The following is a 14257-nucleotide window of genomic DNA, read 5'->3' as shown; positions in this document are numbered from 1 at the left end:
AATAAAAGCCACTTTGTCTTCTGCCATTCTTCTTTTATTATGTCAGCCCGAGCACTTTTCTCATTAACAGCTAAAACACCAAAGAGCAAATGAGAAGAGAACAACTACCCGAATTAATAGATTTCAAGGTGTTAAGTAAAAAATGAAGTTTCTTATTATCCTTATCTATATTCTGTTTTTGATACAAAAGTGGCACACACATGTCAATGCATTTGGATTGTAGATTAAACATATAAAATGATTTATTGTATTTATCTCACAATAACTCAGGAATCACACAATTCCAATGTCACAGTAGCTCAGAAACCTTCCACGAGATAATCTGGTTCCCTTGATTCAAGGTCTTTATGCATTATTTCAGGCCTAAAGATCCCAGCATTACACTTTTTCTTTTATGACACCACTCAGGAGCTTGTGTATACTGCTGCCTAATTCAGGCCCTGGATAAATCACCAGTTGTTCTTTATGTAAGGAAGACAGGCATTATCGGTGATATGAATTAATTTATATAGCTTTCTACCTCTTCTACCTCTAAGAAGAGGTAGAAAGTATCCTGTGAATATTTCAACATTATGTTAGTTCAACAATATTTCATGCAAGTGTGAGTGGCATTACTGATAACATTCAACACTCTCTGGCTGAACTTGCAAGCCACATGATTTCACATAAATATATTTCTTTTGGAACTATTTTATAGCTATGTGTAATCTTCTAAATGATGGACAAAACCTGTCTTAGCTCTCCTTTCCAAAACACCGACAGATGTATAGTTCTAAAAATGGTCTTAAAAGTTTTCAAAGTTGTTATTTTGAATCAGACTATTGCCTGTCTAGATTAAAAACCATTACTAATGGTGACGTGAACCAGAATTACCCTTCTGCTCTTGGAAGAGGCTATAACAGAAATTCCTACTACTAATAGAAACCAGAAATTGTTTTTATTCTCCCCCTGCCAAGCTATTTGTGTGATCTCCATTCCCCGTGAAGCAGGGAATTAAGCAAAAGAACCATCTATGGGACAATGCTACAAGTACAGTTCTTGTTACAGATTTGTAGATTTAATCCATTGATCTTTTAAAACTAAGTTTCTGAGCATGTTTTTTTAAAATTTTAATATTTCACTGTTCAGTTGGGCATTTAATAACAATAAATTTTGTTTGTGTAGCTGAGGGCGGAAAAGCTGGCATAGAACAACAAACACGGGGAAAAATGAAGATGTCTTATTTATGTTGATGTGCAAGACTGGAAAAGTTACAGTAAGCCACATCGTGAAATGCACCATATCGATATTTTAGCAGAGGAATCTACTGTAAACTTGTTTTGAAAGGATGAGCATTTTTCTCCTATTTATGCCAAATTGGATAGTTGGGTTTCAATTGAATAAACACACCAGTTCTGTTTGCAAGACTGAATAAAGAAAGGCTGTTTCCTAAAAAGGACATATGACTACTGGTAGATAGCTTAATATTCACATGATTTGATGGTATTATTTATAGAATGGTTGGCATAAGAAGAATCTTACATTTTGTTTTTTATAGACTCTCTTAAACCTTATTCACTGGCCTTAAGAAGGCAGAGTTGATACAGTTTTAAAAGCACAAAATGCACTCATTGTTTTTAGTTGCTAGTTATTGAAGCTGTTGACTAAATATTTTTGTATACACTACTCTCTTACTTGATCAAGCAATCTCTGTAAAATGATACGTGCATGCTAATGTCTCTGGAGGCATTCTAGGGATACGTAAGTAGATGTAGGGATGAAATGTAGGGGGGAGAAAAAGGGGGGAGTTATATTGCATGTGTGAAACCTTCTCACATAATGGAGTGAATCATTGTTAGCTGACTATTCAAATCAATGCAGCTAATTTGTGGTGGTGTAAGTTCTACTTATCACAAAAGTAAGTATAATCAGATGATAATTTTAACCAAAACACACTCCATCAAACAGTACTATATGATGGAAGTTGATAGATGAATGAACTAAGCTATAGCAATTTCATTATTAAAATACTGGGAAGTTTAAGCTTATATTTGAGCACAAGAACTATTATGCAAAGCTGTTTCTTTTTCTGATACCTAACAGCTATGGTAGGAGGCTTTATCTCAAAGATCAAACATTTAATTTTCATACCTAGGATGGAATTTAATTTTCTAAATTTAATTTAAATTTAATTCATTTTTTAAATTTAATTTTTAATACAAATTAATGTTCTGGAGTTATATGTCTGTATAAACCTGAACTTTCTTCCAGTTCTGGAGCCGAGTATTTCTTGTGCTAAATATAAAATTATTAGTAGGAAGTAACACTCTTTCTTTCCTTATTGGTGACACCTGCAAATTCACACACTCTCCTTTATTTTCCTGCTGCTGTGCAGTCATACCATAGCTGTTCCAATGAAGCTTCAACGGGGGAGGGGGGGAAAACACAGTGATCTCTTTCAGAAATCAACAGAGAATATTGGTCACAGATAAGTAGACTCTCTTTTAAAAACTGTAGTTTCTTTTAATATTAGGTCAATTTGACATCTGTAAATGGGAGATCAGATTTACTGGAGAACATTTTTCAGTAGTCTTAGGGATAATTTAGCCTTAGGAGATCAAAGGCCAATTTAATACGGACCTCAAATGGCAACTAAATAGTCCAAGGAAATTTACAAACTTTGCATGATAGAGAAAGCTATACTTTGTTCACTGTGTGAATCTAAATAACATGTAGCTAGCATAATTCAGTACTATCCTATTTTTAACTGTCATGAGTTACACAGTGTTTGTAAGTTTATAAGCTTGCTGTTTATTTTGTACTACGCATGCATTTATCCCTTTATGTGAAGGATGGGGAGGAAGAAAAAAGATATATAATTTTACTTTTGGTATTCTCTTCCTTGGAAATGTCAAGTTTATGTAATTATTACAGCCAAATTTGGATGATTTTGTTGAACGAGGATCAATTCTTTCTCCATTTTGCTTTACCATGGTACCTGTTCAAACATAAAAAATAAAGTAAATTTAAGCATCATGTATTAATTTGGAAATCATGTAAAGCAAGGCATTTATACTTTCAAGTAGTTTTCCTATAAAACTACATTTATAATTCATTAACTTCAGAAAATCTTTCATTACAAAACAAAATTTGAAACACTGAAAAAGCAACATTATTCTTCAAACTAAATAGCACAGTCATATCTTCTCAACTTAGAATAGAGAGAGATATCTCTCAAGTCACATTCAGGTCTCACTCAAACACCCTAAACTTCACTGCCAAAGTCAATAACATAACTGCTGAATTTCAGCAGCCCTTAAAAAAATTAAAAATTCAAAGTAGAAGTGGTTTGTCTCCTGTTCCTGCTTCCATTTTTCTTCCCCACCATAACAACTCCAAAAACTTGAAGTTGTAACAAGTTGAACATTTTTATAATAACTTCTATAACTGTCCCTCTAACAAATCTGGAAGGAAGATCCAAGATGACCCTGAGAAATGGGATATCAGGCCACTGCTGATTTTAGGAAGTTTTATGGGTGGGGATGGAAGTGATTTGTCTGTCAGAGGCCTACCACTTCTATTTCTTTCCTTTTCACCACATGAAAGGGATATAAATTTGGAGTTGTCCCTTCCAATGAAGTCACAGTATCATTAGATGTCTTTCTGTGACCATCCGGAAAGTTGGGAGGTGGATTTAAAGCCTTCAACTACTCAAACAATGCTGACACAAAAAATATAACACATTGAGCAGAGCTGAGTCTCACCAAGATGCATATCTGAGTAAACCAGTTACGATTAGCAGATTGCAATGATTACTTTAAATAAAAGATATTTGTGCATGCCTAAAAGCTCTTCCACTGTACAAATTTTTAATGCAAAACAGAGTCAAGAACTGTCCTGGGCGGCCCCCTCTTTTCGACATTGCCATTTTGCCAATGACTGTGTGAAAGGTGCAAAAATATACTGGATAATGTAGATTTCTGAGTCTTACTGAGCCATATCACAGCACTTGGAAAACAATATATCTAGCAGACAAGGTTTTAAATTGAAAAATGTAATAAAACTGAGACAAATATGAAAACCAAGTAGAGAATCAGCAACTTCCATGAAGGTTATGTGATCAATTAACCAAAATAAGTAATGGAAACAGTGTCTTCTGGTTTTCCAAAAAGAATAAAACTGTCCTTTCCGCCCATTTTGTTATAAAACCTGGTTGACATAGCTAAATATAATTAGATATTCCAAAGCAGTTAGAATTGTAAGAAATCTTGGGCTCAGGTTTAAGGCCAAACCTGAATGTGAAGTAAAAAAAGCTTGATTTTTGCTGGGAGTAAAAGCAACAGAGCTAACTTACCAACTGCTCTCAGAGGTGTCCCCCTAAATAGCTCATAGAATTTTGAGAGATACATAACCATACTGAGTTTATCAGGCTCTCCAGCAGACACCATTTCTTTCCCAGTTGTGACAGGAGGAATTCTAAATTCACGTTCAGCAATATCAAATGCTAGCTGGTTGTTTTCAACTGCGTCTTCTTCATTCAGGGAATCAAAGTCACTGAAGAATTAGGAAGAAAAGTCATATAAGTACAGAAACATCTCTTAAGAGGAGTCTGAATCATGGCAACTGGACTTATCTCTTACAGTACTTTAGAAAATGTTTTTCCCTGTACTAAATCTTTTTGTTTTCAAAGTTTTTCTAAAACATTGTGGGGGGGAAAATGTGTATTAGTATTCTTTAATTTAGTGAGTATTCATACCTACTTAATCTCTTCCACATTATGTTTCTGCCAGAGTGGAATACCACCATCTCCTTATATCATTTCAGTCCAGGTTATATATACAAAACAATAGTCTATAATTATCCCTTAGAACAACCAACAGCCAGCCAGCCAACCAATGAAAGAAACCCTAAATAAATATATGCTATAATAGAATAATATATACCAAACCAGAATACGCAAATGTTCAAAATCAATTGTCTCTGATCCTGTATCTTACAGATGTTCTGAACATATTTTGAGTACTTCCTAAAGGCTGTAACTATAAATTATGGGAAATGATATACATAGATATGGAAGGCTTTAGGTATTAGGAAGAAAGTTAGCATCTATTGGCATAAAAATATTTTTATTCTAGAGAATTATATTTACTAAATAAGTATGAAGTAATTGCTGGTTCCAGTATGAGCCAATTTGGTATAGTGGTTAAAGTGCTGACCTAGAAACCAGGAGTTCTAGATCTCTCTTAGGCATGAAAAACTCAACCCACTTAATAGAGCTATTTTTGTGGAGAAAATAGGAGGTGGGAGCATCAGGTATGTTAACTGCCTTGAGTTGACCAACATATGTAAAAGACAGGATAAAAATCTAATCACCATCATCTCCAGAATTCATGGGGAACTGGGATAGGAATAAAACATACAACTGATTCTCCAAACAGTTGACATATCCTTCCATAGATGCATTAAGATACACACACACACACACACACACACACACACACCTGGCATTTCAAAGAGCTCTAAGGACCTGGTTCTTTGCCTAGGTTTCGCTAAAGACAATTAATGCCCCTTTCTTCCTTTGGGTTGCCTTCAGGGTTTGTTTTCTTTGCTATTATTGCACTTTTGTCATGGGCTGTTTTTGTATTTTTTTTTCCAGACATTATAAAAATACAGATGGCACTCCTCAATTCTGAATAATCTCTCCCCACATTTGCATGTGAATATTACTCAGCACAGAGTGTTTAAAAGAAAACACTGTAAAATAACAAATGCTATGAATTCAGGAAGAAATACAAGCATAAAAGATACCAGCTTCTATAACACAAGCAAAAAACAGTATGGATGAAACTTTAGGAGTTCTTTGAATCTGTAAACTTTGTATTTTTTAGTATGGAGCCAAAGACAGTGAGGGGCAGAATCTGAACAAAAAGACGCAGAGAATTGCAAAATAGATGTTAAAAAGAGAAACAATCTTTCCTGTTTTGATTGGCCTTATTCAAGTCTCTATTTTAAAAGGAATTTGGCAATTAGCAAGCATTATTTATATACATGTATAAAAACTTACATGAGGTCAGGTTTGAAGCGATGTATAACTGCACATAAGGCAAGGCCACTTTTCCATGAACTGGTGAGATCTGTGATGTTCACGTTCTTGTATCCTTCGGTCTGTTTCTGACACCAGGTTAAAAGTTTGTTGGGCTTTATGTCATATTCTGAAATAATAATTTTCTTTTTTAAAAAAAAAACGGTACAATCTTTACAACTTTCAAACTCTCCCAGGTTATGGAGTAAAACAGAACACTAATGAAACTTCTCATACCATGTTTTGAAAGGCCAATTGATCTTCTAATGGTGTTTGCTCTTTCTAGTAGGCACGGCTGCAGCTCATTCGTAATATATAAATGTTTCACCTAAGGGAAGATAATCATCAGTTGAGTTCAGAATCTTCACTGCGCGAATCTGATTTATCATTCAATTATCTAAACTGACAATGGATATGCAACATCTAACCCCAGTTTATATGTTATTTGCTACCCTATTCCAAGATCCCAAGCATTTAACAAACTTTAAAACTCAACAAAACACCATTGTGATAACTTACAGATAAACATCTAGGGGAAATAAATCTATCAAGACATGCATGCAATGCAGGCAGGTCTGCATTTTCTTGATGATCATCTGAGTTTGTTTTCATATTTTATAGGTCAACTATGCAACCACTATGTTTATAACAGTCAAAGTTGAACAGAAATGTTATAAAACCCCAACCCAACCTTCCTTGCATCACTTTGAATGTAGAGAGTTTTATTGTTTATATCTTGGCTTACCTGATGAGGTCGAACACAACTTGAGTTCAAATTGGGATATCGTGTGGCAGGGTCAATAGTGTATTGGTCAAAATTCTTAGTGATATTTTCAGGTGTTGTCTGAGGTAAGAGTCTATAAATACTTTCCCTGAAAGACAGCAAGAGAAATATGCCTGTTTGATTTTAAGAGGCAGGCAGTTTTCATCCTTATCTGATGCGCACCTATCTGTATTTAGACAACAAATTTAGATTTGCCAAACTATGAAAAATGCTTAAGATGACAACAACTCAGGCAGAAAAATATAGGTCTTCCTAAGGCAGAAAATAGCTACAGTGAAGTAAGATTACATCATCCTAAATCATCTGGCTTTAATTTTCATTTTGCACAAGAAACAACTCCTCCTTTAGCCACAAAACAGCAGTAGGTATAGTTTTCACAGCCATTATTAGTCAGTCAGGTTTCCATTTACAGCCTGTGCTGTCTTTTGCTTTCCACAAACATGCTTTCTCAGCCCTTATATGACCTTTTTCCAAATCCAGACACTTGACTTCATCATTACCATATATAACATCCACCAAAAAACCCTTTCTCAACTACTGTCCTCTCCTCCTTGTAATTGGGCAAAGATTGCAGTAGAGCAAATGAGAAACAAATTGATAGCAAAATAAAACAAGAATAAGATAATAGAACAATTATCAAATATGGCAGAACTAGGTCACCTAGATCTACTGAAATACACTGTAGCAACCAAGTGCCCAAGGTCAATAGTAAGGAATGTTTGATATCTAGATGGCCACGGATTCTTCATCCCCACTTTGGATCAAACTGGGATCAATTTAGGCTCTGTGAAAAATGGAATTTATTCACTTCTCTGGTATATAAAGACAAACACATATACACTTACCTTTCTGCTAGGATATCAAGAGGGGACTTTCCTTGTGCCCAACTTTTCACCATCCATGCTGTGTCAAATGCAGCTAAGAAGCCTCTTGCACAACCAGTACCCATTGGCCAGAAAGGCTGTGAAACATATTTTTGTTTAGGTAACATCTACTATAATTTAAATTGAAAGAAAAATTCAAGTTCCTTATTATAGTCTAGATACCATCCAGCCACAATATTACGAGAAGAAAGCAGAGGATACAGGTAGGTAAGCGGTTTACACAAAAGAGCGAAAGTGGAGGAAAAACAAACACAATAGGTAAGAGCTGGAGTATTGGACAACAACAACAATAATAAAACCTCTTGGTATAGATTGTGAATGCTTCGGAAGTTCCTACCATTTAAGTTAGAAAATAGTATTTATAGCATTCATAATTTCAATATTTACTAGATGTTGGTTCATAAAACTGTTATTACAAAGCAAATCACTTTTGAAAGCTATCTTGAACAAATGCGTAATTCATCCTACCTCTACTAAACTGTCTCCAACAAGAGCAACCAACAGTTGATGTCGATGCCTCTCACGTATTAATGCAGCATTTTCAGAGGCATACATAGAAGTAAAATCAAACATGGCCACATCTGGTTGCCCATAGTGATTAATTGCAAAATCTAAGGCAGGCAATTGATAATCCGTCGCAAAGTCGGCAGCTTCTCTTGCATAGGACAATAGATTGTCTTGGTCTACATTTTCCACACACAGTAGCATTTCAGTATCAATAAAATCCTAAATGAAACCACAGAGGTCTATTGTTAGAATTCTTGGACCGTCCAATGGATGCTAGATAAAACAAATAATTACATATAACACTACACGGTGAAGTTATATGCATATTATATGCTAGCAATTTAATTTGCTCTAGACCAGTGGTCTCCAACCTTTCCACCTTTGTGGACTGGCAGCAGGGGGGAAGAGCTGCAGGCATATGCAGCTCCATTTGCAGCTCATACAAATGGAGTTTTGCACTTGCACACGTTCACCACTGAGTGCATCTAAATCAAATATATCGGTACCTAACTAAAAAAATGATTTTAAAAAATGAAATTTCTTTTTAAAAAGTATGAATTCAGACAGTATGTGGAACATAGAATAAAAGGGTCAGAAGGAACCATACACCTCTCTTTCACCTGTTACTGCTTGTCCTGCGCTCAGAGAATAGGTTGAACCCCTCTTCTCTGTTACAGCCCCATAAGTATTGGAAGACAGCCATCATCTGGTTAATTAGATATCGACAGCTACCAGCCCCTAAACCTTCTCTTCAGTGGGCTAGACATACATAGTTCCCTTAATCATTCATCATATGGTTAGGCTCCAGATAGGCTCCAGTTACCTTATCATCTTTATTGCTCTTCTCTGTATTCTTTCTAAGGTCTTGGCATCTTTTTTGTATTGTGGCAACCAGAACTGGATGTAATATTCCAAGTGTGGCTTTACTAGTTTACTATCCTGTAATCTGCAACTCTTACACTGCAAAAACATATGGACTACACAACTCGATCAGGGCAAAGCAATAGACACAATCTACATAGACTTCTGTAAAGCCTTTGATTCAGTGGTACACGACAAACTACTACTAAAACTAAAATCTTATGGTGTCTCTGGACACCTACATAACTGGATAGAAGCATTCCTGTCAAACAGACAACAAATGGTCAAAATTGGGAGCATCCTATCAAATTCTGTACCTGTCAACAGTGGTGTTCCCCAAGGCAGTGTTTTAGGACCAACTCTCTTCATACTCTACATAAATGACCTCTGTGATCATATTAAGAGCAACTGCGTTTTCTTCGCTGATGATGTAAAGCTATTCAACACCACAGACAATACTACTACCCTCCAAAAAGACCTTGACTATGTATCAGAATGGTCAATCAAATGGCAACTTCAAATCTCAACAAATAAATGCTCTGTCTTACATATTGGCAGAAAAAATCAGAAAATAAAATACAAGCTAAATAGTCAAGACCTTGTTGAGGATCCAAACTTTGTCAAGGACCTTGGAGTACTGAACAAGGAGAGATTTAACCTGGAAACAAGGAGAAACTTTCTGACAGTGAGAACAATCAACCAATGGAACATCTTGCCCTTGGAAGTTGCGGGAGCGCCATCAGTTGAGACTTTCAAGAAGAGATTGGACTGCCATTTGTCAGAAATGGTGTAGGGTCTCCTGTTTGGGTGGGGGGTTGGACTAGATGACCTACAAGGTCCCTTCCAACTCTGATTATCTGTATCTGTATCATTGCAAATGATCTAAGTGCTAGAGCCCACAGTAACTACATAGCCAAAAAGGCATTAAGAATTGTTAATCTAATCCTACGTAGCTTCTTCTCTGGTAATATCACACTACTAACTAGAGCATACAAAACATTTGCTAGATCTATACTTGAATACAGCTCATCAGTCTGGAACCCATATCATGTATCTGATATTAACACAGTTGAGAAATTCCAGAAATATTTCACAAGAAGAGTTCTCTGCTCCTCTACTCATTGCAGAATACCTGATGCCACCAGACTCGAAATTCTAGACCTAGAAAACCTAAAACTATGCCGCCTTTGGTCCGATCTAAGTATAGTATATAAAATCATACATTGCAATGTCCTACCTGTCAATGAATACTTCAGCTTCAATCATAACAACACAAGAGCAAACAATAGATACAAACTCAAGGTAAACTGCACCAAACTTGATTGCAGGAAATACAACTTGACTTCAGCAACAGAGTGGTCAATGTCTGGAATACTCTACCTGACTCTGTGGTTTCTTCCCCAAACCCCAAAAACTTTAACCTTAGACTGTCTACTATTGACCTCACCCCCTTCCTAAGAGGCCTGTAGGGGGCATGCATAAGTGCACCAATCATGCCTACTGTCCCTGTCCCATTGTTTTTTTTTTATTTTTCTTATAAGTATCTATCTCATGTATTCAAAACTATATTTATTCTTATACTTGTATCTTGTAAATGATTGACAAATCAAATAAATACTAAAGACTAACATTTTTCATGATCTTGATGCTCTCTCTCTGTTGATGCAGCATAGGACTACATTGGCTTTTTTTGGCAGTTGCAGCACACTGCTGACTCATACTGAAGTAGCTATTGACTATTCTCTACCGATGCATTTGATTTTTCCTGCCAATTACTTTCCAGAACATTTTGAGGTTCAACTCCCATAATCCCCAATTATTTTTAATGTAGCACAAATACAAATTCTATGAATTTATAAATAACTCAGTTGAGATATAACAATTTGAACCCAGAACGTGCCTTAGTTTATTAATGCTATGATGAGTCTTATGCCTGCATGTTCCCTCTCCATCTTCCTTGAATACTCAATTACAACACAATTTCCTGTTAATATTTAACTTTGAAAATGCACTTCAGCTTTTGTCAAATTGTAGTTCAGATGTGTTGTGACTGCAACACTTAGAATTTCCACTCAGTACTTTGGGAATGGCCATTTGGCTGGGAATTCTGGAAATGATCTGTCCCAAATAATCTGGATACTAGTGATTTAAAAAAAGAGAATCTGAGTTTTAAGATTCTGTTCAGGCTCAGAGATCAGAATGTGTACCATTATGCAGAGAAAAAAAATATACATTGGATACCTACGTTAATAATAACACCCTTCTCCAGAAGGCTCTGTTTCTTTGCAGTCATCACAAAATAGTGTGTGCTATCTTTATAGTAAACAATATTTTCTAGGTCAATTCCTACAGAAGAGCAAAACATGTTTTGGATGAAAACTTGTATAATAAAAACAGTGTATATTGCTCATTTTTTTCCTACTTTAACATTCAATGAATTTGGAAAAAAAAACATTTTTAATCTCCTAAATTTTGAATTCAAATTCATTCATACTGTAACATTCTCAATAATGCATTTAATTAAATTCTAACATGATGTTGACATTAAAAACAACAGGATTTGATAATTTAAAGATGAACACATTAAATCATGCATGTTCATAGTCTGAAATCGTATCCTAGTTAAAAATTATGTCACATTAAATTTGTCAGCAAACAGCATGTTTGAGGGAATTCAATTTTTCTTTGTATGCATGTAAAGTGTTGGAAATTTTTTGGTCCAGAAAATAATATGAAAAAGTAAAGGCTGAGAAGATTCTATTGTAGAAAGTCATAAAACATTTTGCTATTTTTATTGCAACGAGTAGCACCTTTGAAATAACTATGACTTAGTTTATACTTAATGCTATGACCAGAAGCTCATAATCCATGACCCTGATACACAAGCACCCTTGAAAACTTGCAAGCAACTGACATGAACCTACAGAAATTATTACCAAATCATAATTTTTATTGTAAAAGATATTAAATTTCTAACTAGACAGCATTCACACTCAATTCCAATTAAATTTAATTAAAACGATAAATGAAGTTAAATCAGTTTGTTCTTAATCCTTTATATTCCTACATCTACAGGAAAAGGGTGACCCACAACCTAGAAAAAAATTGCACATTACTGCACAAATAAAATGTGGCTTGATTGCTTTTGATTTGGCATGATGAGTGAAGCTGTCTATTAATATGTATTTTGTATAAATCACTGAACAAAATCTTAAAGAAAATGAATTAAAGTGCCATCACCAATTTTATACTTCTGTTATTCAGTTTGGTTGCCAGCTTGCTGTATTATGCCATGTTTAAAAGAATACCCACCTGTTTCTTCTTTCAAATCTTGGAAGAATTTTTGATTAAAAATGAAAGCAACACCACTAATCTCCTCCACTTTGGCTTCTGCAGTGGTATTTTTGTTTATAAAGTTGGCAGTAATGGCAATAGCTAGCTTTCCACGAAATTCCTTTCTTTTAAAACCTTACAAGGAAAAACAACAAGAGCAATGCATATCAGTTGATTAATACCATTTTTTCATGAGAAATTTTGGCATTTACCCAAGAACTCAGGTGGAGATCACCATAAAGATTGTAAATTAATTTGGAGCAAGAAATCTCTCAAATATTTGTTCCTCTCTCCTAGCATTTCTCTATTATATCCTCTTTTAATTGAATCACACCTCCTCTAACTATATAATTTCCTGCATCAGATTCTTCAAACTGACTCTCTTCATTTTTCCACTGGTCAGTTCTACATATTTCATATTCAGTGCAAACATTTATTTACAAATCTCCTAAAGAGTTTACTTGTTTTGCTAAAAAATTCTTGGTGTTACCTGTTGTGACTATTCTACCACATTCCTCTGGTACCTCCCAACCTCAGAATTCATCAAATCCATTAGGTGTACTGATTTTTTTTCTCCTAGAATTGGGTAGGCATAACTCTCTGTAGTGATATTAGGTTCAAAAGTTTTAACAGTCCAGTAGTTCCAAAGAATTAAGTGTGCATCTGATTAAAGCCCAATAGGCATAAAGATAACACAATCATATAACACAGCATGGGCTATTTAACTAACATCTCATTGACAAAAGCCGACTTAAGAGTTGTGATACTTATTATTATTAAATTCCTTTTAAAATATTTAACAGCTAGTACAACAGGATCTTTCTCCTTCCATTCGGTTATTCTATACCAAATTCACAATTATTTTTTTAAGTAAAATTGCTTCCTATATTGTGCATATTTATTTTGTACCCCAGCAGAATTGTGATCCAAATAACACAGAATGCCCTTGTTGGAACAATGAAAAGTTCTGCATTAGAGTTTGCAGTTCAAAAGTGCATGTCTCTTTTACTAATAGCCACCCATATTTTTAAAAGATAAAAGTGTAATAATTTTTAAAAGTTTGATCTACTTCATTGTTTTTCATAAAGAAAGAAATGAGCAGGCTCTTTATTTCCATTTTAGATATTTGTTCAACTGAATTTTGATTCTATTTATAACATACCTTCCAAACTATTTCTTCGGCCGTCAGCTCCAATTATGACTTCAAATTCAAATTCTGATAAGGGATGATCCATTGGGAGAAATTCAGCTCTCCAACCTATTTCTGAAATCAAGAGGTTAGTCAGCAAATGTATGTCAATAACATGTATAATGCAAATCATGTTAAGAAATGTTTGGAAAAACTTCCCTACTATCTTCTAGTTGATTTTTTAAAGTTTCAATTTATTAAAAATATGTATTATAGAAAATACAGATAAATTATATGTTTTCTAGAAGAAATGCATACTATATTTATATTTAGTGAAAAAAATGTATACATTTATTGCAAATTCTCTTACAGTTAAAACAATCTAAAAAATGGGATGGACACCATAAATGATTAAATATAGATGATTATATCCATCCATACCATTTCTGTTTTAAACAAAGCAATAATCAAGCAATACATGAAGAAAATTTACACAAATATGATCATGAACCTAGACAGTGTCTACAACTTATTCTACTCAAAAGTGTATCATGATGTAACAAACATTTATAAGCAAGATGATTCCATTTTTATGCTGAATCCCAATTTAATTAGTTGCTAATTAATTAATTCATCCTTAACTTCTGTGGAAAAGATTTTCAGAGTCAATCCTTCAGTCTGAGAGAAGGAATTTGGTA

General features: G+C 34.6%; 1 protein-coding gene across 11 annotated transcripts in view; it reads right to left on the bottom strand.

Annotated features, from left to right (window-relative positions):
- MICAL2 (microtubule associated monooxygenase, calponin and LIM domain containing 2) overlaps window positions 1-14257 on the bottom strand; it is a 149199-nt gene that overhangs the window by 92848 nt on the left and 42094 nt on the right. For all 11 annotated transcript variants that reach the window (XM_087950957.1, XM_026664837.2, XM_087950954.1 and 8 more), the window contains exons 5-14: window positions 13593-13694; window positions 12410-12565; window positions 11343-11443; window positions 8198-8455; window positions 7691-7806; window positions 6807-6933; window positions 6299-6389; window positions 6044-6191; window positions 4334-4533; window positions 2865-2977 (exon numbers count right to left, since the gene is read on the bottom strand). In XM_087950957.1, the coding sequence (XP_087807083.1) occupies window positions 2865-2977; window positions 4334-4533; window positions 6044-6191; window positions 6299-6389; window positions 6807-6933; window positions 7691-7806; window positions 8198-8455; window positions 11343-11443; window positions 12410-12565; window positions 13593-13694 (1412 nt within the window). The remainder of the gene's footprint in view (window positions 1-2864; window positions 2978-4333; window positions 4534-6043; window positions 6192-6298; window positions 6390-6806; window positions 6934-7690; window positions 7807-8197; window positions 8456-11342; window positions 11444-12409; window positions 12566-13592; window positions 13695-14257) is intronic.

Source organism: Notechis scutatus, chromosome 1 (assembly GCF_049901735.1).
Source record: "Notechis scutatus isolate UNSWTSFEM ecotype Mainland chromosome 1, rNotScu1.2, whole genome shotgun sequence".
Classification (NCBI taxonomy): Eukaryota; Metazoa; Chordata; class Lepidosauria; order Squamata; family Elapidae; genus Notechis; species Notechis scutatus.
Note: the sequence above shows the minus strand (reverse complement) of the source record. Positions and strands in the feature narration are given on the sequence as shown.